Genomic DNA, 26,306 nt, shown 5'->3' with positions numbered 1-26,306 from the left:
AAGCCCTTGGGAGTCTTGAGAGAGCTCGCACTGCATCTGCCCGTAACAGCTGTGCATTGCTGCCCACAGCAAGATTACTTGATGCTGTGTGCCGTGGACGAGGAGGGCGAGATGGTGGATGGCGGCAAGAAGGACACAATGGATGACCTGAAGGAAGGGGAGCTGGAGGCGTTCATCAGCTCCCTGGGACTCAGCAAGTATGCGAAAAGTTGCTTGGTGGAGGAGGGAGAAGAGGATGAAGGTGGCAGCAAGGAGAAAGAGAAGCCTCCAAAGAAAGAGAAAAGCAAGAAGGAAACTAATCCTACTTCACTAGAAGGGAGAAAAGAAAAAAAACTCAAGGAAAAGGCAAGCAGTGTGAAAGACAGCAAGAAGAAGCAGTCTGGTGGTGATCAGGGCCAGCAACCTTCAGCAAAGAAAGAAAGACTGGAAGAAGATTTTGCATTTCATGCTAGGCAAGCAATACTGATCAAACCAGGGGGCAAGTGGTATGACCTAGAATACACCAATGAATTCTCTCCAGAGCCACAGAATCAGACGCTTCTGTCCCAGTATAAGGCCCTGGCCCAAAAGCTGTATGAACATGAGACAGACCTGTTTAAGAACAAGACAGACTATCAGAAGGGGGCCTCTTCAGCATGGATGAAAACTGTTGTGTCCTCGGGTACCTTGGCTGACAGGATGGCAGCGATGACCCTTCTCATCCAGGACAGTGCTGTCCACAGTCTTCAGTTTGTTGAGAACCTGGTAAACCTCATAAAGAAAAAGGGCAGCAGGCAGCAGAGCCTCATGGCTTTGGATACTTTCAAGGAACTTCTCATTTCAGATATCTTACCAGACAATCGAAAATTGTGGTCTTTCTCGCAGCGACCGTTTAACAACATAGTGAAGATGTCGAGTGGCAACAAGGATTCCAGAGACAGACGGCTGATACTGTGGTACTTTGAGCATCACCTGAAACTGCAGATAGCAGAGTTTGTGCAGGCGTTAGAAACACTGAGCCATGATTGTCTGACAGCCGCGAAATCCCGAGCTCTGGCAGTTGCTCATGAGCTTCTCTGTAACAAGCCTGAGCAGGAGAAAGCTCTATTGGTCCTGCTGGTGAATAAACTGGGAGACCCTCAGAACAAGATCGCCACCAAAGCCTCTTATCTTTTAGAGACGTTGCTTCACAAGCATCCAAATATGAAGGGAGTAGTGTGCAGTGAGGTGGAGAGGCTTTTGTACCGGTCAAACATCAATGTGAAAACTCAATATTATGCCATTTGCTTTCTAAATCAGATAGTCCTCAGTCACGAAGAAAGTGCATTGGCTAACAAGCTGATAACTTTGTACTTCTGTTTTTTTCGGAACTGTATTAAGAAAAAAGATGTTGAATCCAAAATGCTCAGTGCTCTCCTTTGCGGGGTAAACAGAGCTTACCCTTATGCTGAGACAGGTGATGAGAAAGTGAAAGAGCAAATGAACACCTTGTTTAAAGTTCTGCATCTTGCAAACTTCAGTACCAGTGTCCAGGCCCTGATGTTGCTGTTTCAAGTGATGGACTCTCAGCAGACTGTGTCAGATAGGTACTATGCAGCACTATACAAGTAAGTGGCAGGTTTCCTTTTTTTATATAAATTTCATTTTATGAGATAGTCACCATTAATTTAAAGTTGTAGAAACACTTATTTTGCTTTTAAGGTCTTGCTAATTTTGTGTTTAATTGGCTCAAAATTTCTGATGTTTTGTATGAGCTGGAAGAAAATGTATGTGATTTCTTTGACTAAACATGGGGATAAAACAAAAGGTTAAAAGGATAAAACAATAGGTCCTGAGAACACAACATATGCATTTCATCCTTTGCCACTCTTTTCTGGTGGCAGTTTTTTATTCCAGATAAATAAATTGAAACTAATTGATAACTATTTCTTCTGAAATCACTTTTACGAGTATTAGCCTGTAAAGTAAATAAGCCTGTAAATAGTCTAAAATCTTTTTTTTTTCTTGTTGTGAGGAGGGGGAATATTTTGTTAACGAATTCTTTAGATGATTTAATTTGTGTAATTGGAAAACCTCATATTATAAAAGAATTTTTTTTTGTCCCGTCTGATTGTTCAGACTCTTTATAGGATCTTTACAGGTTTCTGTTTAGTTGATCAAAGGGAAGTTGCTGTTTTTTTAAAAAGGGATCTTAAGTTCCCCCAGACTGTGGAATGTATTTAAGTGCCTTACTGTGCCTGACAGCCTGGAAAAAATTGGGGTAGAAAATGAACCTACCAGTACATACATCTGGTCTGATTGTGAAGCATGCTGATTCCTAACCATTTTCTTTCTATATTTTTTTTAATATCTCAAATTTTGAAACTGTTTCCACTTGAATTCAGTTTATTTATTTATATTTCCTTTTTTTTTTAATCTTCAGTGTCTCATATATAGGCAGATATATTACACAGCTGTTGACAGTTCAGGTTGATCATAATGATTTTGAGTATCGGGGAACAAGCCGTCACTGGTCCTTTAGATGGCACTCTGAAAAATGTAGATAATTGTTGTTAACAGCAATTGTTCTCCTGCCTGCATTATGACAATCAGCAATATTTTCTCCTGTGTGTTCTACAGGAAGCTTCTAGATCCTGCCTTAGCAAGCTGCTCAAAGCCATCCATGTTTCTTAACCTTGTCTATAAATCTCTGAAGGCAGATGTAGTGTTACGGCGCGTGAAGGCCTTTGTGAAGAGGTTACTTCAAGTCACTTGTGGCCAAATGCCACCCTTCATTTGTGGAACCCTGTACCTTCTGTCTGAGCTTCTGAGAGTAAAACCAGAGTTAAGAGTCCAGTTACAGGATCACGTGGTATAAAATGATTTCTTTATCTCATTTCTTTTTCAGTAAGAGCTATTTTTATAAGCACCTTTCCCTGACCTGTTTATTAGTAACCTGAGGGTTTGCTCAGATGTTGTTTCTTGAAGTGGGGAGGAACCATCACATTTGTGTGTTCAATTTTAAGTCCTGTATCAAGGACAAAAATCTGTATTTCTTAAACATTGACCATAATTTACGTAGATTTTTGTAAGTAGCTTAAGAGTTATATTTGCATTTCTCTAAAAAATCAGAATAAATGTGGAAAGGAAAAGCTGTTTGCTAACATTTTTTGGTTTTTAGGAGTCAGATGATGAAGAGTGCTTTAAGGATCAAGAAGAGGCTGAAGAGGATGAGGAAAAATTTGTGGATACAGACAAAGAAGTAAAAGATAAAGAGAGAAACACAATGGAAAATTCTGCAAAAACAAATAATTCAAATTCAACAGCCTCGTGGGTGCATCATTTGAATATGGGAGGTAAATTAGCAAGAAAATGTAATTCATTTAATGTGTAACATTCTGTAACAGTGACATGTTGATCAAGAGTTGTTTTAAGGTTAAGTGACTAAAACATTATTTTAGTTTTTAAATTGCAGTTTGATTGAAAGCAATCAGTGAGAAGAATTTATTTCATAGCTCAGCAGTGATGAAGAGACTCTGACTAGTGTATTTCACTTTATGCAGTTTGTAATAAGCAAATATTTGTTTGTAATAAACACATAAATTATGCCTTAGAAATAAACAGGCTTGGAATTTTTTTGCTTCTGTGTTCAAACACCTTCAGAGCCATATATCCAGGGTTAGCATGTGTAGCATCTCATTTGTCCAGCTTTGAACCTGTGCCCGGTTTCACTCCTTCCTGAAGACCTTTTGGAACAGGGCAGGGCGTTTTCAAGACCTTCCTTAGAAGCACGTAGGAACTTAACCTGTGCATACCCCTGATCGTACACTGGTGAAGGACAGCTGAATGTAGCCTTTACCTGCTGCCAAATGAATCTATGGCCTGCCCAGCTGAGAATGATGGGCAGCATTGAAATGAAAATAATACTCTTGTAAAGTTGCCTAAGAAAATTTAAGATGTTTCCCTCTCCTCCATCCCTCAGGCAGGAAGACTGGAACTTCGTATGATCCTATGCACCGAAGTCCTTTATACTGTGGTGCTGAAAGTACAAGCCTTTGGGAACTGAAGAAGGTACAGCATTCTTATCTGGGTGTTACTGTGTTTCTTAGTGTGGCCCTTGTATTAAGAGAGGAAAATGAACTTGGTTATTCTTGGAGTAGCTCCCTGGCTAACATAACAGAAAGTTTAAAGATGATACATTGTTCAGCTTTAAGCTTGTATATGTTCCTTACCATGCTGATATTCTGGAGTAGGGAATAAGAATTTTTAAGAGGAGATTTGGACAATAATTGTATTTCTTGAGTTTTGGATCCTAATTTTGATCACTAAAGCTTTTTAGTGTTGCATTAAATAAAATTGTAAGTGAAAATATATTTATTTAACGCAAAGAAAACATTAGAACTAGATGTTCTTCAGTTGTTCAAGGGCAGAGCACATCAGCCTTGCTCTACTATGTGTATCTGCATGTTATTGGATGAGTTACAGAGTGGTCTTATGACATAGTGGTGTTGTCAAGAGTCTGTCAACGTGAGTAATGACTTCATTTATTTTTTTAAGTAGAAATAAATAAATGATTCATGTTTTTCAGCTTTCTGAACATTTTCATCCATCTGTGGCCCTATTCGCAAAAACAATTCTAGAAGTAAGTAGTCTTTAACTTTGAGGTTTGATTTTTTCATGGTATGTGTCTTCTGCTGTTAGAAAAAATACATTATAAAGTCTCCTTGCACTCTGGGTAGATTGCAGCTCTGCAGAATTCTACCATAAACTCAAATGCTAAACCTTTCATGGAATTAAAGTATTTTGTGCAAAGAAGACTGCTCACAAAAGTTCTAACTTCGTAGAAATGTGGGTATTATGTGATTCTTAAAGCTTTATTAGAGTTTTTATATATCTTTTAATGTGACTTTTTTTTTTTAAAACGTGCAGAACCCTAATGTAGGAACAAATTCTTTTTTTAACACTGTTGTGGTACCATGCCCAAAATACTCAAACCTGCACAAATACATATTTTAAATATTTATTTTCCATTTGAATGTGTGGTGTCCAAATGACACTGAGTATTAACTGCTATTAGCAAGTACATTGCAAGGCAGTTCATCGCTGAAACAAAGCAAAGGAGGTGTTTTTTATTTAAGAAAATATAGAAATTGCAACAACAAGAACCAGATCAGGGTTACGTGATGTAATATCCCCAAGTCTTTTTCTTTTTAAACTATGGTTTAATGTTATTCTTGAACTGATTGACTCTTCTGCGTTTAGATGCTGTGTTTTGAAAACGAAGACCTTAATGTTATTTGGCTTTTCGCTTCCTTCAGGGAAATCACATCCAATACTCCGGGGACCCTTTGCAGGATTTCACATTAATGAGATTTTTGGATCGCTTTGTGTACAGAAATCCCAAACTCAGTAAAGGAAAAGGTATGCACTTCTCTGTATATATTAGCATGTGATCTTGATTATAGATGCTGTCCAAATTCTCATTCTCTCAGATTGCCCTTGCCAAGTAATCAGAGTGCATGTGGTGCAGGAGGAGTGGGATCAGTCTTCAGGGCTGCAAGAGAAATGTCTGCAGCCAGAACCAGCTGGCAGTCACGTACTGCTGACCCTCATGCTCGCAGTGCAGAATTGCTGACTGCAGGAATAAGCAAGTGATAGGGGAATATAAAGATTGCAGAAATGTTGAGGTTGGAAAGGACCTCTGGAGGTCATAGGCTCCAGAGAGGGCCACCTAGAGTGAGACCATCTAGAACAGACTGTTTAGATGTCTTTTGAATGTCTCCAAGAATGGAAACTCCACTGCCTCTCTGAGCAACCTGTGCCAGTGCACAGTTGCCTTCACAGTGAAAACATGTTTCCTGATGTTCAGATGGAGCCTCCTGTGTTTCAGTTTGTGCTCTTCATCTCTCGCCCTGTCACTGGGCACCGCTGATAAGTACCTGGCTCTTCTTTACACCCTCCCTTCAGGTATTTATATGCACTGATGAGAACCCCCTGAGCCTTATCTTCTCCAGGCTGAACAATCATAGCTCTCTCACACTTTGCCCACAGGAGAGATGCTCCAGTCCAGTCCCTTCACCAGCTTAGTGACACTTCGCTTGACTTTCTCCAATGTGCTCATATCTGCCTTATTCTGGGGAGCCCAGACCTGGACACAGTGCTCCAGGTGTGGTCTAATAAGTGCCAGGAATACTGTCAGCCTTCTTTGCTGCAGGGGCACAGTGCTGGCTCACAGTCAGCTGTGTGTCCACCAGGACTACCGGGGTATTTTCAGCCAAGCCGCTTTCCAGCTGGGCCCAGCATGTACTGATCACTGGGTTTGTTCCTCACCTTTAGTGCAGGACTTTGCACTTCCCCTTGTTGAACTGCAGGAGGTTACCCATTTGTCCAGCCTCTTGAAGTCATATGGATGGCAGCACAATGAACTGGTGTAGCAGCCACTCCTCACATTTTTGTATCAATAGTAATAAAGTAATTTGTTTCTGATTTATATTATGATACAGAAAACACCAGCAGTGTGGTAATGCAGCCAAAGAAGAAGCAGTTTATGAAAGATATGCAGAGCCTTGCAGGTAAGTCAGCTGCTTTTCAGTTAAGATTATGATGACTAAAAAATTCTGGGTTAGTTGTAGACATGTTATCTGTACTGTCTATGCTGTTTGTTGTAGCAATAGAAGAGAGTTGTGTCTGTCAGGAGTACAGTGGTGGTGCCTGATGTTCAGGATCAGGTCTCATCTTATTGTAAGGGTGTATGGAATCTCCACAGCTGAAATTTTGGATCATTGAATCATTCTAAGGACAAATGATGTAGGGAAAGGCAGTTATCCTATAGCCATTTTTACTCTATTATGATTGAAAAATTACTTAAAATCTCAGCAAATTGATCTGTATAATTATTTAAATCACATTAAGCTCTTTTATTAAATGATATGGATTACTCCATACAATGCCACAGCTGCAGCTGCAGCTATTGTTACGATTAATGTAAAGTACCTTTGGCACTGTTATTTTGCTGAGAGTCTTCCTGCTTCCAGAAAGAAGCTGCCTTTTCCCTAGTCCCACTGTTTCCAATAATTAAGAGCAGGATTTGGTGGTAAGAACCAGCAGTTAAAAATCAGGGTAAACCATCATTAAAACCTGCAGCTTGAGGACAGAAGAGGTGTCATCTTCTGTGGTAGAGCCTCTGTAACATTCCCAGGGATGTGTTTTCCTCTGACTTTGGGTCTGTTGTGTAACACAGAAGTTTTAGTTATACAGATTACTTGATGTACCTTTATGGCTGTTAAAACTTAAAGTAGGAATTTTAACCTAGAATGCATTTGAAGGTACAGTTTATTTGTCACATTCTTTAGCTTATTCTGAATTGAAGGAGCAGACTGAACATTTAGAATTTGAGGAATTTAAATTTTCTACAAATGAACACTTGATAACAAAAATTTGGATATGTTAATATGCAATATGCAATTGTTGCATGTAGCTGATCTCTGCTGGGGTTTAGAGAGCTGAGATTGCAAATCCTCTGGTACCTTCTAGTGTTCATTTGAAGTATCTCTGTGAATGTGCTGATCTGGTTTCAGAAACTTGGACCCTTGTCACTTAGAAAATATTATAGTATATTCTCACTGAGATAATTAGTACCTCTTTTTCCTTTGATTTACTTCTGAGGAGGAGGAGGAGGGAAGGGGAACGTATGAGGGTAAAAATCTTCTCCACAGGGAATCCTAGCTGGTCTGCTGTTGCAGTGTCATATTTTGCCGCAGTTCCCCAGCAATGGAGGCAAGTTGAGGCTCGATCCCTTCCTCAGTGTGCTCAGCTGGTGCACGGTCCTGCCCTGCAGCTGCTGACAAGCATTTCTACTGCCAGGAGTGATGGGCAGAAGCAGTTCCAGCGTTTTAGTGCATGACAGCAAGTTCATCTTACTTCCTACTTTTTTTTCCCGTTTTTGTTTTAAATGCATTCCTGCTGTAGGTGATTGTAACCCCCCCCCTTGCTGATACATAACTTAGAACCTAGTTAGGGCTTTGCCTCTTCTGTTTTTCCATGGGGTCTGTTCCCACTGAAGTATCAGTATATACACTGAGAACTATTTGAAGAGGTTTTGAATGAGCTTCACTTTATTTAACAGATGACCCTGGGTATCTGTGTACTTCTGTCTGTGCATGCTGTTTAACCTCTTAAAAGAGTAACAATCATTTCAACTTGAAGTAAAATCAGTTCTTTTTTTGTTTTTGCAGTCAACAGTAAGGAATTCCGTGCCAAAGATGAAAGCAAAATCCCAGTGGATGAAGTGTTCTTTCACAGGTAATGAAACGCTTGTGAATGTTCATTTTAAGTGTTGGTTTTTTACTGCAATGCCATTAAAACCCACTACATTTTCAAGTATTCTCTGGTATTTCAAGTATTTGCAAATTTTGATTGATTTGAGTGACTTATGATGATAGTGCTTTTCTGGGACGTAATTTTGACATTTGTCGAAAGTGATTAGGAAAGAATATCACCTATGAACAAAGGCAGTCAGGGCTTGTAGTCTAAAATCAAGTAAACATCTTGTGGGTTGTAGTTCTTATGCATTAGAAGTATATTTAAAGAAAGCTGGAATATACCTTGTTTACGTTATTAGCATCAAAGCTTATTAGAATAGAACAAAGCAAAAAAAGTCAAAGGAGCTACTTTTCAGAGTATTTATTTTTTTATTACTCATAGTTCTGTTTCTCTGAATTTCCTTTCAGAGTATGATACACAAATGCAGTTATAGCACTAAAATTGGATTGATACACATTTGGCAAAGACTTATTTTTATTAGATCAAAATACTGGTTACCTGTGAGTGTCTCCTTAGGAAATTAGTGTTTGAATTAACTTCATTTATTTTTTTTAATTCACTTAGAGTGTTTTTGTTCGGTTGGTTTGTTTTGTTTACTATATTCATTGCTGTAGGGACCTTTAAACATTTTTGAAGTGTCAGGTTAATGGAACTTACTAATTTTAATTAATTGATATTATAATATTGAGGAATATCTTATTAATAAATAGTGATTTTAATTTCGAGATTAAAGGAGAGCAGCTTAAAAATGTGCCCCTCTCTGAAAAGTTAACGGTACTGTTGCAATGAAGATTACTGAAACTGAGATTACAGATTTAAAGTCACCTGTACAAAGTACTCTTTTGTATGTGATCAAAATTGCCTTCTGTGTTTGGTAGTTCTTCAACATAAAATGAAGGTGAAAAAGTGTTTTAAAATAGCTGACAGAAGGTGAAACTGTGCACCCAAAAGAAAAGGGCTATAGGAGAAAATTTAATAAAACTTGAGGGTCAATGTCTTTTATACTTTTCCCCAATTATATTCAAGTTGCACTTCATCCCTTCTTCATTACTGGTCTACAGCAAATTTTTACATCTTTCTTGTGCCCTTTCATGTTAAAAATAACTTCTGGCACCTTTGGCCAGTGAAATTTCATTGTTTTAAATCTTACAGTAGTGACGGACTGTTTGAAAAACAAAGGAAATATAAATCTCTTGATTTTAGGTGTGTTTGAAATCATCACAGTTTTCAACCGGCAGCATACACAGGAAACAATCTGCAGGTGTTTTTTTTTTTAAGTTATCATAAAGATCCTCACCTGTAATTTTGTGTCTGAGAGCTATACATTATTTCAGGTTTTATTCAAAGTTCGATAAGAAGAGAGAGAAACAAAGGCGTCAGGATGATGAAGAAAGTGTGGAAGATGTAGATGATGATGAATTTGAAAGGGTATTGGGTAAGGCTGTGTTCTTCCTTGCAGTAACTATCCCAGTGTTTCCTGCTTTTTCAGATTATTAGTTTATCCTTTTTGTAGCTCATATTGCATAAAAGAACAAGATACAGGAATATGGAAGTGGAAGAAAACTGGCTTTCCAGTTGCCATTCTATGGTACTGCAGCCAGCAGTTCCTATGATCCATAGTGCAAGCAAACTGGATGGCCATCTTGTAAAAGAGGTCTTGCTCACACCACTCCAGTAGTCAACTTGTTTGAATGGTTGGAAATCATCTGATTTTGAGTTTAAGCTCATGAGTGGCAGTTCATGCTTCTTTTTTCTTTTCCTAATGTAGTCCGAGTAACTTTTTCTAGCAGCATGTAACATTTGCTTCCATTTTTTCTTTGCTGCTTGGCCTTTTTCAATCTTGCTTACAGTTTCTCTCATAGTTTCTAACATATTTTATGAGGTTGTTTGTTCAGTAAGGTCCTTGATGTACTTCTGCAGTAGTCTTAGTTCTTCTTGTATCATGTACTTTGTTTGCTTTGGAATTGGTGTGTGATTTGTTCCAGAATGTAAATTTCCTTGTGTACCACAAAACATCTCTTATTTTATTATTTCATATTTTACTTACACAGTAATATATGCATTTTGAGAAAAGAAAATGCAGTTAGCTCTCCATAACTGTTTTGTACAGTATTTTTAGAGAATTCTGAATTCTCATAGCAGGGTTCTTTCTTAGTGACTCAATTAATAGAGTCTTTGTTATGACAAGAATCTGTTAATAATTGCATTTGTCTTTGTACTGTTAGTATCTCTAATGAAAATTTGCTTCATATATTCAGGACCCTCTAATGTTAGTATTTACTTTTTGAAACAGAACAGCTGTAATTTTTCAGGTTATTTTTTTCATTTCCTTTTTTATATAGCAAATTATTCCAAAGTGAATCCTATGATAGGAGCTTTCAACCTCTAGTCTGCTTGCTTTTCTTAAGAAATTATAGTGGATACTTCTGATCTGAAAATGAACATACAGATTAGCTGACAGGACATTTGCTTGGGTATCTTAATTTAGTTTTTGTTCTATCTGACTTGGTGCAAGTGTTTGAGACTTCTGATATCCCATCTGCTGACTAAGTTTGTATCACGGGCCAGTTGTCTGTCTGTTTGTGTCTGTCTGCTTCCCATGTCATCCAGTTCTGGTGGTAAATTACATCCTGGATAAAATAAAACTTCCATTACTTTTCAAAGAAAAGTATTTTTCTCAGAAAAAGTTCATTTAGCTTTAGGTAACTATTTTGTGGATTTTTTTACTACAGGAGTATAAACCTTTGGTATCACTGGTGCAGATCATATAAACCGTTCCGGAACATGATACCTAAACATTAGGTATTTTGCAATGATAGGATCATAGAATGGCTTGGATTATGTGAGACCTTAAAGATTATCTAGTTCCAACCACCCTGCCATGGGCAGGGACAGCTTCCACTAGACCAGGTTACTCAAAGCCCTATTCAATGTGGCCTTGAACACTGCCAGGGATGGGGCACCCACACGTTCTCTGGGCAGCCTGTCCCAGTGCCTCACTACCCTCACAGTAAAGAATTCTTTGCTAATATCTAATCTAAACTTACCTCTTTCAGTTTGAAGCCTTTCCCCCTTGTCCTGTCACTACATGCTCTTGTCAAAAGTCTCTCCAGCTCTCTTGTAGCCCTTTTTAGGTAGTGGCAGGCCACAATAAGGTCACTCCAAAGCTTTCTCTTCTCCAGGCTGAATAATCCCAACTCTCTCAACCTGTCTTCATAGGAGAGGTGCTCCAGCAATCTAGTGATCTTTCTGGCCCTCCTCTGGACTTGCTCCAACAGGTCTATGTACTTGTTGGACACAATGACTTAATTTATATTTCTTTACTTGCTTTGCAGTAATAATTTATTTTCTCCCTAGATACCTTTGAAGCTGCTGATAATGCCGTTATTGACCAGGATGACCTTGATTTTGCTGGGTAAGACTTCAGATTGGTTCTTACATCTCGTTTCAGTAGAGATGTGCAGAACTGGATAGACCTTTTTCAGAAAGACTCAGACTATCACCTTGCAAAAAAAGGCAGTAGCAGTTGAACACTGAGTAATGCTGTTTTTCTGCATATCCCATAATGGATCATAATGATCCTGTGGTGCTTATGGTTTGCTGGCTTGACACGTGAGAGACCTGTAGTATATTATTTATACAATGGAGTGACCCAGTAAGCAAGGTAAAATCTTGTTTTTCATTGTCTCAGGTTTCTCTTTGAGAAATACCAAGTACAAAAGGAAGCAGTATGAGGCATAATGGTTCTACTGCTTTAAGGACTGGTTCTAACCAACACAGTAAATAAACATGGTGGAATACAGGGTCACAGAGCTTGGTTCTTAGGAAGTTAGCAGCTTCATCAGTTATAGAGTCATTTTGGTTGGAAAGGACCTTTAAGATTATAAAGACCAATCGTAAATTATTAAGAAGGCTCTTTTTTTACTTGAAGTATCTACAATGCAGCTTTTGAATGGGCACAGAAACTTTTCCTTGAGGTGACAGGAGAATTGAAGTCTAAACTAGTGAAATCTGAAAATTTTTATGATCTAGAGTGGTGTTTAGTAGAGCAGTTTGTGTGTTACAAAGACTTTCTGAAAAGGAGCAAAGATAGAATACTGCAGCTGACATTTCTGCTAATTTCAGAATAGTATTCTCTCCATAACTTCTTAAAATGGTTGACTTTTATAATACAGTTCTCTATACTAATGTTGAGAACATAACCTGAGTGCATAATACATATACCTTAGGTCTCAGCCTACATTTACAGTAGTTTGCAATGATGTTGAACTTTTCTACATGGTGCTTACCAGTAGGTAGATGTCACCTAGATCTAAACAGTATTTTGCTGGATGAAGTGCTAAGCTTGTTACATCTTTCTTTAGTAATATAAAAAAGAAAACCAAAGGCAGTAAGAAAGGCAAAAGCAATGAAGAATCTGGTGCTGACTGGGAGGATTCTGATGATGAAGATGAATTCAGTGATCTCGATGATGAGGAAGTCTCCTTAGGAAGTATGGACGAAGACTTTGAAGATGATATGGATGAAGAAGGAGGTGTATTTATGGATGTGTCTGATGATGGTAACAACCTAGGTAAAGTACCATTTATTACAAAAAACAGGAAAAAAAAAGCCATAAAAATATGTTATCTAATATGTAATTACACACGTAAATTCTGATTTAGTTACCTAGGTGGGGAGTCTGGATTTTAAGCAAAGAAATGACAGGTCTTTTTCTAGACAATGAAGTCTTAAGAGAAATATTTCCTGACAGTTTCCTGGGCAAGAGTGGGATTTAGGCATCTGTGTATAAAAACTTGCAAATGAGACATGTTTCTTTCATTCTGAAAACACTGGCAGTAACAAAAGTAGCTTTCTACACAAATAACTGGCTACAGTAGGAGAAATATTAAAAGATCTCAAAGAGAAAAATAAAAGAATCTCGTAATTAGTAATTTTCAAATTTCTTCGGAATCTTAATGTTGATTTTTTTTTAGATGAGGTAACTTTTATTTAAAATGCTGTCTCACAAGTAACAGCTTACTCCTCTAATACAGCTATGCACCCAAATTTTTATTACCACTATAGTAACTGATTCTTGCACCTGCATGGTTTTATTTTTTCAACTGAAAAGCAGAGTTTACACAGAATACAGTGTAAGTGGCTGGAAAAGCACAGATTAATGGAATATTTGAATGACTAACTAAAGGCTACAGAAAGATGATTCAGGGTAGAGGAGATAAACTGTTCATATAGCTGTTAACAGATTAATCTTTTTTCTGTCAGATCCAAACAAGAACAAGCAATTGAAGTCTGTGAGTAAAAAGGGCAAGAGAAAGAAGGATATGAATTTTGAGGGATCACTGAAAGGTAAGAAAACACTGCCATAATTTCCATCTGATAAAGCTCAGTACAAATATAGAGTCTAAAAAACTGTGGAATTGGAGGGTTTTGCTACAGTAGATTATCTACAGTTTTGGATCTGGATTCAGATTTGAATAAACCGTAAATAAAAAGGAAGTTGTCCTCAAGACAGCATGGCTAATGCTGAGCGACAATTTGCTGTTGAAGGAAGGGAGTTGAAGGAGGAACTTCTTTAGAAGGATGGAGTCGTTCTGGTGGTTTGTGCATCTGTTACATCTGATGCGCGGATTTGTGCTATTTAGTTCTCAGAAACTTTTCTCTCTTTTTTTTAGGGGAGGTGGAGAATAAAGGTTTCTAACAGAGCTATTTTAGATGGTCTCATTAAATAAATTTTAAAAATTAAAAACATGGTAACACTTTGTTTTAGTGTCTCTGTGAACTTGAAATTCTGTCTCATAATATATTTTGTTTAAAGGATCAAACCGAGTAAAGAAGAAAAAACTCCAAGATGCTGGTATACTGGCATCTGCGGAAGAGGTGAGTGTGACTGGTGCTTAGCAAAAAGTGATCAAGCATTTTACCTGCTTCTTTGTAACAAAATACAAAATTTTCTCTCTTTAAAGTTTGGCTATCTGCTGGATGAAAATGCCGGGTCCAAGTTTGACAACATTGGAATGAACGCCATGGCCAACAGAGATAATGCAAGTAAGTGCGTGCTGCAAACAGCAGATAGTTGTAATGCTGGTTTACTTCTTTCCCTTCAGATTCTGTACTTGAAAAGATGGGCCATCTTCAACTGAAATACACAGTCAGAAACCACACAGTTGGCACAGTAGCTCAACGTCAGAAAGACATGACGTAGTTTCCTTCAGCTGCTCCTAATGCCAGCATTTCTAGCATTAGAAAAATACAAATCAGTGTCTAAAACTTTGAGATGGTAGGATTTGTTTTGTGAAGCGAAAAAACCTCAAAATTTTCTCAAAAAAAAAAATGTTCACTTGCACTTTATTTAAACATTTATAAATACAGTAGCCAAGTTTTAACTTCTACATGATTTATCTGTATGGCACATCACGGTAAGACGTATCCATCGGCTCCTTATTTCTCACCTTCCCTCCTACAGATGTCAAACAGATCCAGTGGGAAATAGAGCGTGACAAGTGGCTTCACAACAGGGACGTGAAAAGCATCATCAAGAGGAAGAAACAGTTCAGGCACAGAGGGCTGAAAAACAAGTACAAACGCAAGAAATCAAGAAGATGAACTGGACATTTTGATGTGGACATTTTAAAAATAATTATTCAAAACCAGTTTTTTAATTAATCCCACATTTTTCTTACTTCAGTTCTTGCTGCTTAACCACGTCATTTGGTCATTCTCCCTTATGCCATGAATTCCAGACCATTCATTGGATTTGTAATAAACTGAAAAATAGGAAAATCTGTGTCAGCTCTAAGTTAGACATACCTGAAGAAGAGCCACTTTGTGGCTAGTTTTATTGGATATACACCCCTCTAGTTCCAAGGTCTCTATCCAAAAGCCTGACACTCCAGCCATGCCTATGCAAAACAATAAACATTTCTGCAGTGTCTCCTGGAGTAGTAACATTGGTTTTATAAATTAAGATGCAATGGAAGCTTCAGCCATCCTTCTGAAGCCAACAGCTGCAAACCTACCTTCCAGAATTGATGGAAACCTCTTCTGCATTGTGTATCTGAAATCTGACAAGAAAGGTAAATCACAGTTACTTTCCCAACATACTTTAAGGTAATTAAATGCACTGTTTTTCTAACTAGATTAGTTTTATCTAAATTTGTTTGAGCTCTTTAATTACAGCCACCACTATGATCTGAATTTATTTTTTAAGATCATATCACAGACTCTTTTGAGGTTACCTGTACGTGCAGCCCCATCATCAGTGTTTTCTGAGCTTCCTCACAATTGTGATAACCAGCTACAAGCTACAGATACACAGGAAGCTGAATGCCTCTCACAGACAGACATGCAAATCAAAACTGGGAAAACTGCTTTGTTCCCTTATGCAGCTTTAGGTATTCAGTGAATCCTTCTGTGGGCTGCTCTGGCAACTCAATAGGAAATTATGATACCTTTATGCTATTCTAAGGATTTACAGCAGCTCATAGAAGGATCTTATCCATTCTATTGCTAGAACAAAGAAAGCAGTAAAAGCCTCACTCTGAGCTCACTGAGCTGTTAGATGAGCTCACTACACCTTACAGAACTGCAATTTAAGAAAATCTACCTAAGCATATAAAAATTAGGATCTAGAACTGAAAAGCAGGGAAAAATAGAACCATGAATGCTCAGCACCAAGTTACCACGACACGTTGAAACATCTGTTCTCCATGGGTTTGTTATATATTTCTTTAATAAAAATGCAAAGAAAAATAGCCAAACAGCCCGACGTCATCTGAATCTCAAAAAACAAATGCAAATTGATGTAGTGTAGGCAAAGTTCAGCTTGAACTTTGCATAAAGACCATAATACTGTTGAAATGGGTGGACTCTTACCTGCCTGGCCAAAGCAACAGCTGCCTTTTGGCAGCAGGACAGGCACTCTTTTACTGCAGGGACACAAGTCTGTCAAGGTACTGCTGCACCCTCCAGAGCCCTGAATGCAAAATAAGGCCATTGCTCTGCAGAGCAAAGATCCTTGCAGTAACTAAGCTGGTGCTTGGCTTATTTCTGTGCTCCCTAGGCATGGGGGTGTGAGTCTGAGAGACTTGAGGGACTGAAGCTAAATAATCTGGAAGACAATGCTGGCTGCCTCGTGCCAGCCGGGTCTGTCCTCAGCCTGGGAAATGTCAAATCCCGGAGACCCAGACACAGGCAGGGCGTCCCTTCATGGGCTCAACACCGAATGCCCGAAGCAGGACCAATCAACTCCTGCCTCATTTGCGGACGGCCTCTGTCCTTTTTAAGTCCTTAAATGAGTCCCTGCTGTTACTGTAAGGAGGAGGAGGATTCGGCTTTGCTCCTGGTGCGGTCGCGTGCTGCCCCCCAAAGGATTCCCCGCGGGCTTGGTTTTGTAAAAACTAAAATCGCTGCTGGTTCTTCAAGACCTGGCCTCAGGGGTCCGCCCAGCGAGCCACTCCAGTGCACCTGCACTCGCACGAGCGACTCCTGAGCCCAGACCGGCAGTTTTCCTTAAAAAGCCCGGGCGGTGCCGGTGCTCCGGCGGCCGCCGCGTGGAGGAGCCCTCCCCTGCCCGCCTCCCCCTCCCCCCCGGGGTGCGACCCCCGCCCGCCCCACCTTGCTTGCGGTCCATGGCGCGGTAGAGCAGGAGGCGCCGAAGCAGCCCCGCCGCCTCCAGCACAGCAGCCCCTTCACGACGCGCCGCGCCATGGCCCGGGCTCAAGCGCCTTCGCCGCGCCGCCCCCGTAGCGCCGCTCAGGCGCCGCCCCCACCTCCCGCCCGCCCGGCCGCGACATGGCCGCCGAGGGGCTGCGGGGGCGGGAAATGCGGGATATGTAAAAATTCTCTTAAGGCAGGACGGATGTCCCCTGATGTTTGACCTTCGTATACTTTCAGGCTTAATCAAAAAGAAAGTAGATTTAATTCGTAAAGCAGGTAGCGGCTAACAACCTCTAAGCGATGTCCATGTTGTCCACAAAAGTTGGATTCGTTACCCAGTGTGAAAAAGGCAATAATTACACACTCGAGAGAGACATTGATTATTTATGTCAGAGTTGCACAAGCCCAGGTGCTCCGGTAGTATTTCATAAATCAAGCACACTGACTATCAAAGCTTTTCACTATTTATACATTTTAGCAAACAAAGGAATTAGCGTACATTGGCTGCAGGTTACGTAGTTCTGTTATTAACTAGTATTCTGTCTTCCACGTGTTAATGATTCTTTTGCTTCCCACGCTAACTAGCCTACATGCTCAGTCTTTCTCTTCTGGGTTGGTGGGTTTCTTGGATCAGTGGTCCATGAGATGATGGTCACAATCTGCCCCTGCTGGAATTACCTTTTACCCAGTTGGAGCAATATCAGCACAGTTGCTGAGTGGTCTTTATTAGATTTTTCCTCATCTTGAGACTTCTGCCAAATGTTGTGGCCTGTAAATTCTGCGTTCTTTGTGTCCTTTATCAGTGGTACGTGCTTCTTCCCAAGCTTTGGGGTCTGAGATCACTGAAGCATGTCAAGCCCCAAACTTTAACAAGGCAATTCTACCAACAGGTGATTTGTTTTTTGAACACATGGACATCACTTAAAACTTGCTTGTTAGCTGCTCTCTGTTTCATGGGTTGAATCTCCCTTCTTGTTTATTAGGCTTGAAAGTATATGAAGATCAAACATCAAAAACATCCTTTCTTAAGAAAATTTTGCATATTCCACAATTTGTAACACCCAGGTGTTAGAAAGACTAATTATTTGTTGATAGAATTGCCGTGTTAAGGTTCAACATCTTTCAATTATCTCAGATCAATGTGGACTAATTAGTATGAGAAGTGAGAGAATCACTAATCAATAGATGATAGAATACTGATTAATAGGAGAACTAGGTAACTTCTAGCCAATGAACATTAATGCCTTTGTTTGCTAAAATGTATAAATAGTCAAAAGTTTTGATGGTGGTTGTGCAGGTTCTGTCACCCAGCACTCCATTCTGCACAGAACTGTAAATAAATAAAATACCTCGACTCTTCATGTGAATTGGCCTCTTGCACACTGGGTGAAAGAACCTATTTTGGGACAATGTTCTGGCTGCTGGCAGCAGGTCCCACTCACCACCGCCTTTCCCTGCTTCCCGGGGGTACCCTCTGTCCTCACCTCGCTGTTTTAGGCAACACATGAGCAGGCAACACAGCAAAGGGGCTGGGCCAGGTCTTGTTGCTCCATGTTGAGGGTCCTGAGCAGGTGCCCCAGTTGGGTGAGGGAGCAGCTCTGCACGGTAGCACTGCACTTCTGCATCACCAGCTGGTGGAGGAGCAGCTCAGATCCTTCTGGGAGCCAGCACTGGTCTGTTCGTGTGTTTTCTTCCAGTGAAGGCACAGTGAGATGCATCAGGCTCACAGCTGTAAAAAGGGATCCTAATTTTATCATGGAGATGTGAAAAAAACACCAGTGCCATACAAGATCTCAATATTTAATTGTTTTTACCATGAAAAAGGGCATTAGTGCAGACAAGCTCCCACAGAGAGGTATTCAGAACCTCAAATGGCAGCATTCTTTCCCTCTCAGTAGTGTTCTTTCTGTTTTATAGTTTTGTTTTCATTGTTTTTTAGTATTCGTATTGCTCTTAACTCATATTATGGGACTGAATGTATTGCCAAAAAAAAAGCTCTTCAGATTTTTCTTAATAGGGACTTTATTTTCTTTGTAAGATGCTTTTTCCCCCCTTTAATGTTTTGTAAGATAAGATATAATATTTTTGCTGCTCATTTTACAGGGTGATTCATTTTCCAAGTCTGTTTTCCCTGGTGTCTGAGCTTGCAGGTATTACTTTCACTCTGAGGGATTTCTTAGTAAAGTAATTCCTACTCTGAGGATTTTAAGTGGACAGGATCAACCCAAGCATCAGAAGCCTAGGGTTGTTGGAGAAAACATGGATCTAGGAAAGGAATTCATTGCATGGGCAAATAAAAAAGGAGGGAGCTGGCACAAAATGTGAAACGTACATCTTTATTTTAAGGAGCTCATAATTCCTTTGGGCTTGGGACCAGACTTCTGCTGGACCCTATAAAGACCTGAAAGGTCATTTGTTGTATATTGGCACTGGCTTTTATTTCTCACAGACTTCAGACATGATGCTGATTGCCTCTGGTTCAGTAATTCAGTAAACCTCTTGTGCTCAGGGAGAGGAAACAGCAGATAGAGATCTCACACTGTTAATTATGGCCAGTTTGTGGTAGGTTAGCAGGGGGAAATTTTACCAAAGACCACTGCTGGTTATTGAGTAGGAAAAGGAGTACACAACTCCCTGGTTTTCTGAGGAATACAGCACCTTCTTACCTGGCAGGCCCTGGTAGAAAAGCCTGTATGAGTTCTCACAGAAGAAATAGGAAAGCAGGAAGGAGAGAAAATTATACATTTGTGCAGAGCAGCGTAGTTATAATCTGCAGGTAAATATTTTGGATTTTTCTCCCATTTGGATATTTGCTTTTATCTTTTCAAACCGTGCTAAATAGATTTCTTGCCCTAATTTCCTATAGCTTGCAAATTGTGGGGAAAAAAGGCAAGACAAAAGGGTAAAGAATGAAAAGGAAAGATTACCTGCCCCAATCTGAAACCAGAAATTTCTGGGCTCCTTCTTGCCCCTTGATATGACACTCAGACTCACCAAGCCATAGTGTCACCAGGCAGTAAATAAAAATGTCTCTGCAGGTCTCTTTCCCTCTTGAACCTGGGAGCCTGGAGTCTGGCTTCCTCTACCAGCTTCATGGGTGTTTTCTGTGCAGGGCTCAAACTCTTTGGCAGCATGAACGTGGCTGATGTTCATAGAGCCACTCACATAGAGCCCATTCAAAAGCTTTTTTCTTAAAGCTTTAATATTGCCCTCGTTCATTTTACTCATTAAGTATTATGAAGGTTAAATTACAGTAACGTCTCATTATATTAAAGGTTTCCCCCAGCTCAGGTGTGTGTAGTAGAGAGGAAAACTGATGCAAATAACTATTTATGAGGTAGGGGTGAAGGACAGTGGAGCTCTAGGAGTCAGAACTTGTGAGAGATGGATCTCATGGTTGAGAAACCAGTAAGAGGATTTAGAGATTAGGAAATTTAGGTTTATCAGTTGTAGCTTGTCATTAAAATAAAATTTGTTTTTGTGCACATCTGGGTAGATGTGGGCACAGATTTGGAAACTCAGTGATTTTGTCTCTGTACATAAATGGGAGAGTGATTTAAATGATATGCATCATACAATATCGTATATAGATATGATATTGGGTGGTTTAAAAATGTGATATATGTATTATTATGTGTACACATTGTATATACATTACTTTATAAATGACATCTACCTGCTGCTTCCATCCAAGCATCCTGAGGCACTTTATGTAAGATAGGGTGGAATTTATTTCTGCCTGGGAATAACTTTCCACTGAAAGCATGAGGTTAAAGCTGCTTGCACTGTGTGTTCCATGTTAGTGCATCTGGCAGCTGTGTTCACAGGGGATTCGCCGCAGGAGGCAGTAGCAGCTCCACAGCTCCATCTTGGTGAGCTCCATGGGAAGCCCACAAGGACACAGGGAAGGTGCTGCGGGTCAAGGTGAACACACTGTTCCCTTGCTCTGTCCTGCCAGCAATCATCATAGCATCAGTGGGGCAAATGTACTTCATGGAAACCTTGGGGAAGCTGACTCCATGGCACAGCTCCAGGAGCTGGCCACAGGCTTAGACTGGAGTGGGATGGGGTATGGGGGAGAATTTACTGCAAGATCCCTTCCAAAGGGTGAGGGGTGGGGAGGATGCAGGTGTCCTATGGGTAAAAGCTCTTCTAGCACTTGTTCTGGCATGTGCTTAATGGAGACAGTCACAGGCACAACTGAGGACAAGCACCGGTAGTGCCATCAAATAGGTGACACCGTTTTGTCCTTGACCCAGGGCAGCAGAGAGAGGCAAACACTTCCCTCAGCAGAGGGGGTGAAGCTTCTTGCTCATTCCTTCCTTTTCCTACCCAGAACCTTCCCATGTTTCTCTCTGTAAAAGACAGAAAAGCTCCCTTTATCGTCTGTCACTGATTGTTTTTATGAATATATGAAAAAAATGTAAAGTGCGTTGTTGAATCAGTTCTGCCCCCAGTGCTTTCCAAATACTAACTATTAGTGAGCCAGGAAGGTCACAGTTAAGAAACTGTCAAGGATCTTGTTAGTGGAAAACATTATTTTGTTTAGAATCGTTTGAGTGCTTTAGTGTTATTTGTCATCCAATGAGTATTATGCTGAATTAAACCACATAATTAGGAGGCTCTGAGACCTTATATAAACCTCTGATATGTTTTATTTTGTTCTTTGGGTTTCTTGGTGCAGGCGTGAAATGGCTTATCCAGATTTTAAGTGATTTAATATTTACAACTATTCAGAGTATGCCTGTAAGTGCAGAACTACAGTTTATTGAATATGGAGATCCAGGCAAATATCAGGTTAGTGAAAAGAAACTGTCAAACCTCTAAAAATCTGTTGTTTTCTCTTTCCTGCACTCCCACACACAAGTTATTAAAATGAAGTCATGCAGCAAGTAAAGATATTTCTCCTCAGAGGAGAAAAAAGATAATCTTGGATGACTAATGCCTTTTGATTAGGGGCTGTTTCACACAGGCGACTCTCACAAATCATTGCCGCACCTGTGTAATAAACCTGTTCCCACTTATGGTTCTGATTAATTCTAAAGAAGATGAAATAGATTCCATCTCCAAGGATTTTGGTAACACATCTGAATTATTATTGCCTCCCCAAGTCTATTTTCAAGAACAAAGCTAAGGTGGGCTTTTTTTCTTTTTCCAAGAACAAGCCTCATCTCTCTCACAGCACCAGTGTGCAAGAGTAATTTTTGGGCCATGTCGTTTTCTTGCACCCAAGCTGGTGGCACTGGGGGAAAGCTACTTGAAGACAGTGGCAGTCTGTTGATGCCTGGGCTGTCTTTGCACCCCTACCATTTACAGTAGCCATAGGAGTGCTGTAGTTAACATAAGCAAGGGCAGATGTAGAGCTGTTGCAGTGCTCTGAAATTGATGGGGTGTCATGATTTTCTTTTTTATGCTACTCTTTTCTGTGCATGACTGTGGTGGGAATGAATGTGGCAGCAGTATCTCAGGGACATTGGCTGTCTCCTTGCAAAGAGTCACGTGGTTAAAACTCAGTATTTCTGATACTCGGTCACTGAATAGTGGCAGATACATAGCACTTACAAGATGCACCACAGATGAAGGAAATAATTGATTAAGGGAGGGAGGTTTTTTCCATGTATTATTGGTATTTTTTCCTGGATGAGGCAGGAAAAACTAAAACATGTCTAACAAAAATATTTAATGTGTTTAACGTGTTTTCAGAAGTGTTTACGCTTCTCTGAGGACTACGGTCTCTTAAAGATTTCAAGAACCCTAATGCCATACTTTGAAAAAATCAGAGATGATTGTAACAGCTGTGGTTTTCCAAAGGAGCTTTTCCTAGCAGGGGGTTGGCAAATGGCTCCTTACTATTTGCCAGGTCTTAGTTATGGGATAGTATTCAAGGACAATATTACAGTATTTCCAGTTACTTCTTTTTATGACATAGGCAAACCTTAGAAGTGATAACAAGGTCTTTATTATAATTATGTTATAATTTTGTTCTCCATGTCTTAACTAATAAAATATTTTATAGCCCCCAGTATGTTATTGGTTGCAGAATGTTTGGTTATACTCTCATTTTGGTTGCCAGGGTAAATAAGTGATCTAAAATTGTTGACTTCTTTTCTCCTATTCCAGATAGTAGTGTTGTTTCAAAACTCTAAAGATACAGCTGTTTCTTTCATTTTGCCATTTCCACAACAATGTGACAAACATCCCCAGTTACAGCTCCTGGAATGAGTTCTTCTCAGGATTAGTGAAAGAGAATGGTATTGTTACAGTTACTGATTGTAGCCGCAAAAGCAACAGAAAAAAATATTTAAAAAGCATGTAGATGGGACCAGTGGGAAAACAGCTGTGCTGTAATTAGTTTACTGATGGTCATATGTCATGATAAAGGAGGCAGCTGAATGCCAGAAGGGGGAGAATGTCCAAAAGATGCTTTGCTTCTGGGTATTTTGCTCTTCCAGGCAAGGGTGAGGGAGTTGCATGGCAGCTGGACAATGGCGTTGGGTCAACATTCTGACATTTAGTGGTGGAAAAAATGTCATAGATCTGAAGTGTTAATGAAATGGCAGTTTACTGTGTTTACTCTTTCTGAACATGAGGCCAAAAACTTCATTAGCAACTCAAATTTTAGATTTAGACTGATGTCAGGCTTTGTCTTTTAGGAGATGGTTGCATGACAACATAGTAACAGAAGGGAAGCACATGGTGAGATTCATATTTATGTGTGGAAACCATTTACCTACAGAAGTTCAGAGGAAGTCTCTGTCACTCTGTTACACAGTACAGTGTACCATGGAAAGGACAGGCTGTTCTGTTTGTCTGTACTGACAGGCAACAGAAGGCAATTTGTCAGTCAGAGAGAAAAAGGTATGAAAAGAAGGTCACACTGATGGTTTTTTCTCTTCTTTACAGTTGGCTGGGGATCCTGTTTTGATCATGGAGTCACCTGGAACAAACACATTGAGGATGAGAATACTATGGTCATAATATGAAGACCTGAAAGAGGTAAAGCAGATGCTGTGTGCTGACAGGCAAAACACATCTGAATCCATTCCTTGAAATCTGCTGAAATGAAGAGGAAATGGCATGGGTTTCTGAAAGAGCAAAATCAAGTTGATTTTAGCAACAGGTTGAGTTTGGCTATACAAAAGGAGAGCTCCAATGCAACATGGAAAACATCCAGTGAAGGAAAATTTATATTGTCTGTAGATGATGACAATGCACATCCCAAGTGGGTAACCCCCTTTTTTAGGGGAAGAATATTGCATGTCCCATTTTCACTGTATTACTTTCAGAACCTGACTGCCAGTGTAAAGCAGATAGCTGAATTCTTTGGATTCTCCCCAATAACTGAACAGGTCCAGGCCATTGCAGAAAGGGACACTTTGCAGGCAGTGAGAGTTAAGGCTCGGGAGATTTCTGATGCCGTTGGCTTGATTCTTTTTTGCCAAGGTAAATTCGTTTGTATTTTGCCAGAGTGGTGAATGGTAGATCTTTATCTTGGGCAGACAGGAATTTGGATCAATAGATGGTTAATCTTTATGTATAATTTTCAAGGCTAGGTGTTGTTTAAGAAACACTGATTGTACTTCAGGAACCTCTCACTTATTTCATCACAAGGGCCTATGTCATTCAGTAAAGCCCTGTATAATATGATTAGCATAAGTGCCCTACAAGTAGCAAACCCTTTAGTCAAGGTGTGCACTAAGCACCAACTAAAACAAAGAATAATTTTATTTTGGCTTCTGTGAGTACTGGGGATAGCCTGGCACTTGGTCTACAGGATGCCTCCACAGATTTTTCTTGGGTTTTCTAAATAACCCTTGTGATTGCTTATCATGTATTGATTGCACAATCAACACGTGGAATCCACACACTGCACAGAGTGATCTGTGTCTTTTAGCCATGGATCAGGATAGAATCTCAGACAGCCTTCGACTGTGGGCTCTCCAAAATCTGGATTAGAGGTAAACTGCAGCTTAGGGCAGTGTCTGGTTGCAACTCACAAGGCTTTTGAAGTTAAAAGCCCCATCTTTGAACTTTCTGGATTGGTTTCACAGCTGCTGGTCACCTTTTATAGTCTTCTGCAGCTGTGCAAAGCACATGTCAAACTTATGAAGGCAGAACAGTAGCTTCCTGTGATCGCTTTATGTTTACATGCTGTTGAGGACACCAAACATAAGGCAAACATATGAGTGTATTCTTGGGTCAGATATTTTTTTCTTACAGGAAAAAAAATTTAAAAAAATGGATTATCCCTAAGTATGATAATAAGAGAGAAAAGTTAGTCTTTTGTTTGAGATTATACTTTTTGGTCCTTAGAGTCAAGGGTAATAATTTACTTATCTTCATTTTCCAGGTGTTTTTGGAGACTGGAAGATTCTTTTCACTGAAGAAGCTGAAGAAGGATGCCAAATTCTAAGTGTGCTTAGAAGGAATTAAGCTGGGAGTGAAGTATAAATATGATGGCTATTGTAAGGCCTGAACCTCCTTTACATAAAAAACCCCACTAATGTTCAGGCTGCTTTTCATTCACTTCTGTTTCAAAACAGAAACCAGGACAATATCTGATTTTAAAATTTTGAATATATATGCAATATGCAAACCTATTTCTGCTGGCCTAACTCAAGAAAGCAATCCTTACCTGTGCAGTTAGTATCACTGAGGTCACTGGATTCTCTTAAATGACTTGTAGCTCTTTGGCCTCCCTTGTTTTTAACACTGATTTTTAGCTTTAATTTCTTGTTACCCAGTAGAATGCTGTGTGAAATATATATGTGGTAATTAAACATGCTGAAATCACTGGAAATGTGTTCTGTATGTTGGAAGTGAATATCCAAGGGATTTTTTAAAACAATCATGAAGTATCATTTTGATTCTTAATTTTTAAGTTCATAGGATTCATATATAATTTTAAATTCTAAGTTCATAGTGTAAAATGAAATTTCAGAAAGTTTTGTAGTTGTCTTTTGCTACTTTCTGTGTGCTGACAAATGTAAGAGAAAGGTAAAGGAACTCAGTGGTGAAAATTTTCTCCCCATTTCAGCAATATTATTTTTCTTTCCTCTGATAGTGTGAGGTCACTGGAAATGGAGCCTTTTCCTGGGTTGTCTGGGTTTACCTGTTTTTGCTTGGGTTACTTTAAGCCTAACTGTAGTCCGTATGATCTCATAGCTAGGATGTGGATTTTTCCTGGATGTCTGTCTGGGAGCTTTGAAGTGTCACAGTCCGAAACAGAATGACTGTCCTTTGGTGAACCCAGGAGACCAGTGTGCACAAGACAGTTTAGCACTGAATGGTCTCTGCCCTTTTAGGCTGAAGCTTTCCCTTGGGATGTTGGTTAAACACCAGTCTTTGGCAGCTGGTTGTTTTCCCCA

The 26,306-nt window shown here is 39.7% G+C and overlaps 2 protein-coding genes and 1 long non-coding RNA gene across 3 annotated transcripts; 2 read left to right on the top strand and 1 right to left on the bottom strand.

The window, feature by feature from the left end:
• Positions 1-6: 6 nt before the first annotated feature.
• On the top strand, positions 7-16,020 carry CEBPZ (CCAAT enhancer binding protein zeta). Its single transcript, XM_029965063.1, has 15 exons — positions 7-1,586; positions 2,599-2,830; positions 3,140-3,314; positions 3,941-4,029; positions 4,547-4,600; positions 5,277-5,379; positions 6,462-6,530; positions 8,193-8,259; positions 9,615-9,715; positions 11,638-11,695; positions 12,645-12,853; positions 13,546-13,629; positions 14,099-14,160; positions 14,247-14,328; positions 14,747-16,020. The coding sequence occupies exons 1-15, from the start codon at positions 82-84 to the stop codon at positions 14,884-14,886; spliced, it is 3,030 nt and encodes a 1,009-aa protein (XP_029820923.1). The 5' UTR covers positions 7-81; the 3' UTR covers positions 14,887-16,020.
• LOC112841349 lies at positions 14,606-17,031 on the bottom strand. Its single transcript, XR_003212956.2, has 4 exons — positions 16,897-17,031; positions 15,300-15,344; positions 14,964-15,047; positions 14,606-14,847 (listed from the first exon to the last, which is right to left on the bottom strand). It is a non-coding gene; the product is annotated as an uncharacterized LOC112841349 (long non-coding RNA).
• A 3,788-nt stretch (positions 17,032-20,819) lies between these two features.
• SULT6B1 (sulfotransferase family 6B member 1) lies at positions 20,820-25,764 on the top strand. The gene is given in 10 exon segments (XM_025896378.1): positions 20,820-21,045; positions 21,623-21,735; positions 21,984-22,073; positions 23,059-23,109; positions 23,111-23,189; positions 23,842-23,914; positions 23,916-23,934; positions 24,225-24,381; positions 25,289-25,334; positions 25,336-25,764. Coding segments are annotated over 10 exon segments (933 nt in total). The 3' UTR covers positions 25,415-25,764.
• The last annotated feature ends 542 nt before the right edge of the window (positions 25,765-26,306 follow it).

This window comes from Manacus vitellinus, unplaced genomic scaffold, assembly GCF_001715985.3.
Source record: "Manacus vitellinus isolate BGI_N305 unplaced genomic scaffold, ASM171598v3 scaffold_8_pilon, whole genome shotgun sequence".
In the NCBI taxonomy this organism is placed as follows: Eukaryota; Metazoa; Chordata; class Aves; order Passeriformes; family Pipridae; genus Manacus; species Manacus vitellinus.
This window is presented reverse-complemented; position numbering and strand designations above follow the sequence as displayed.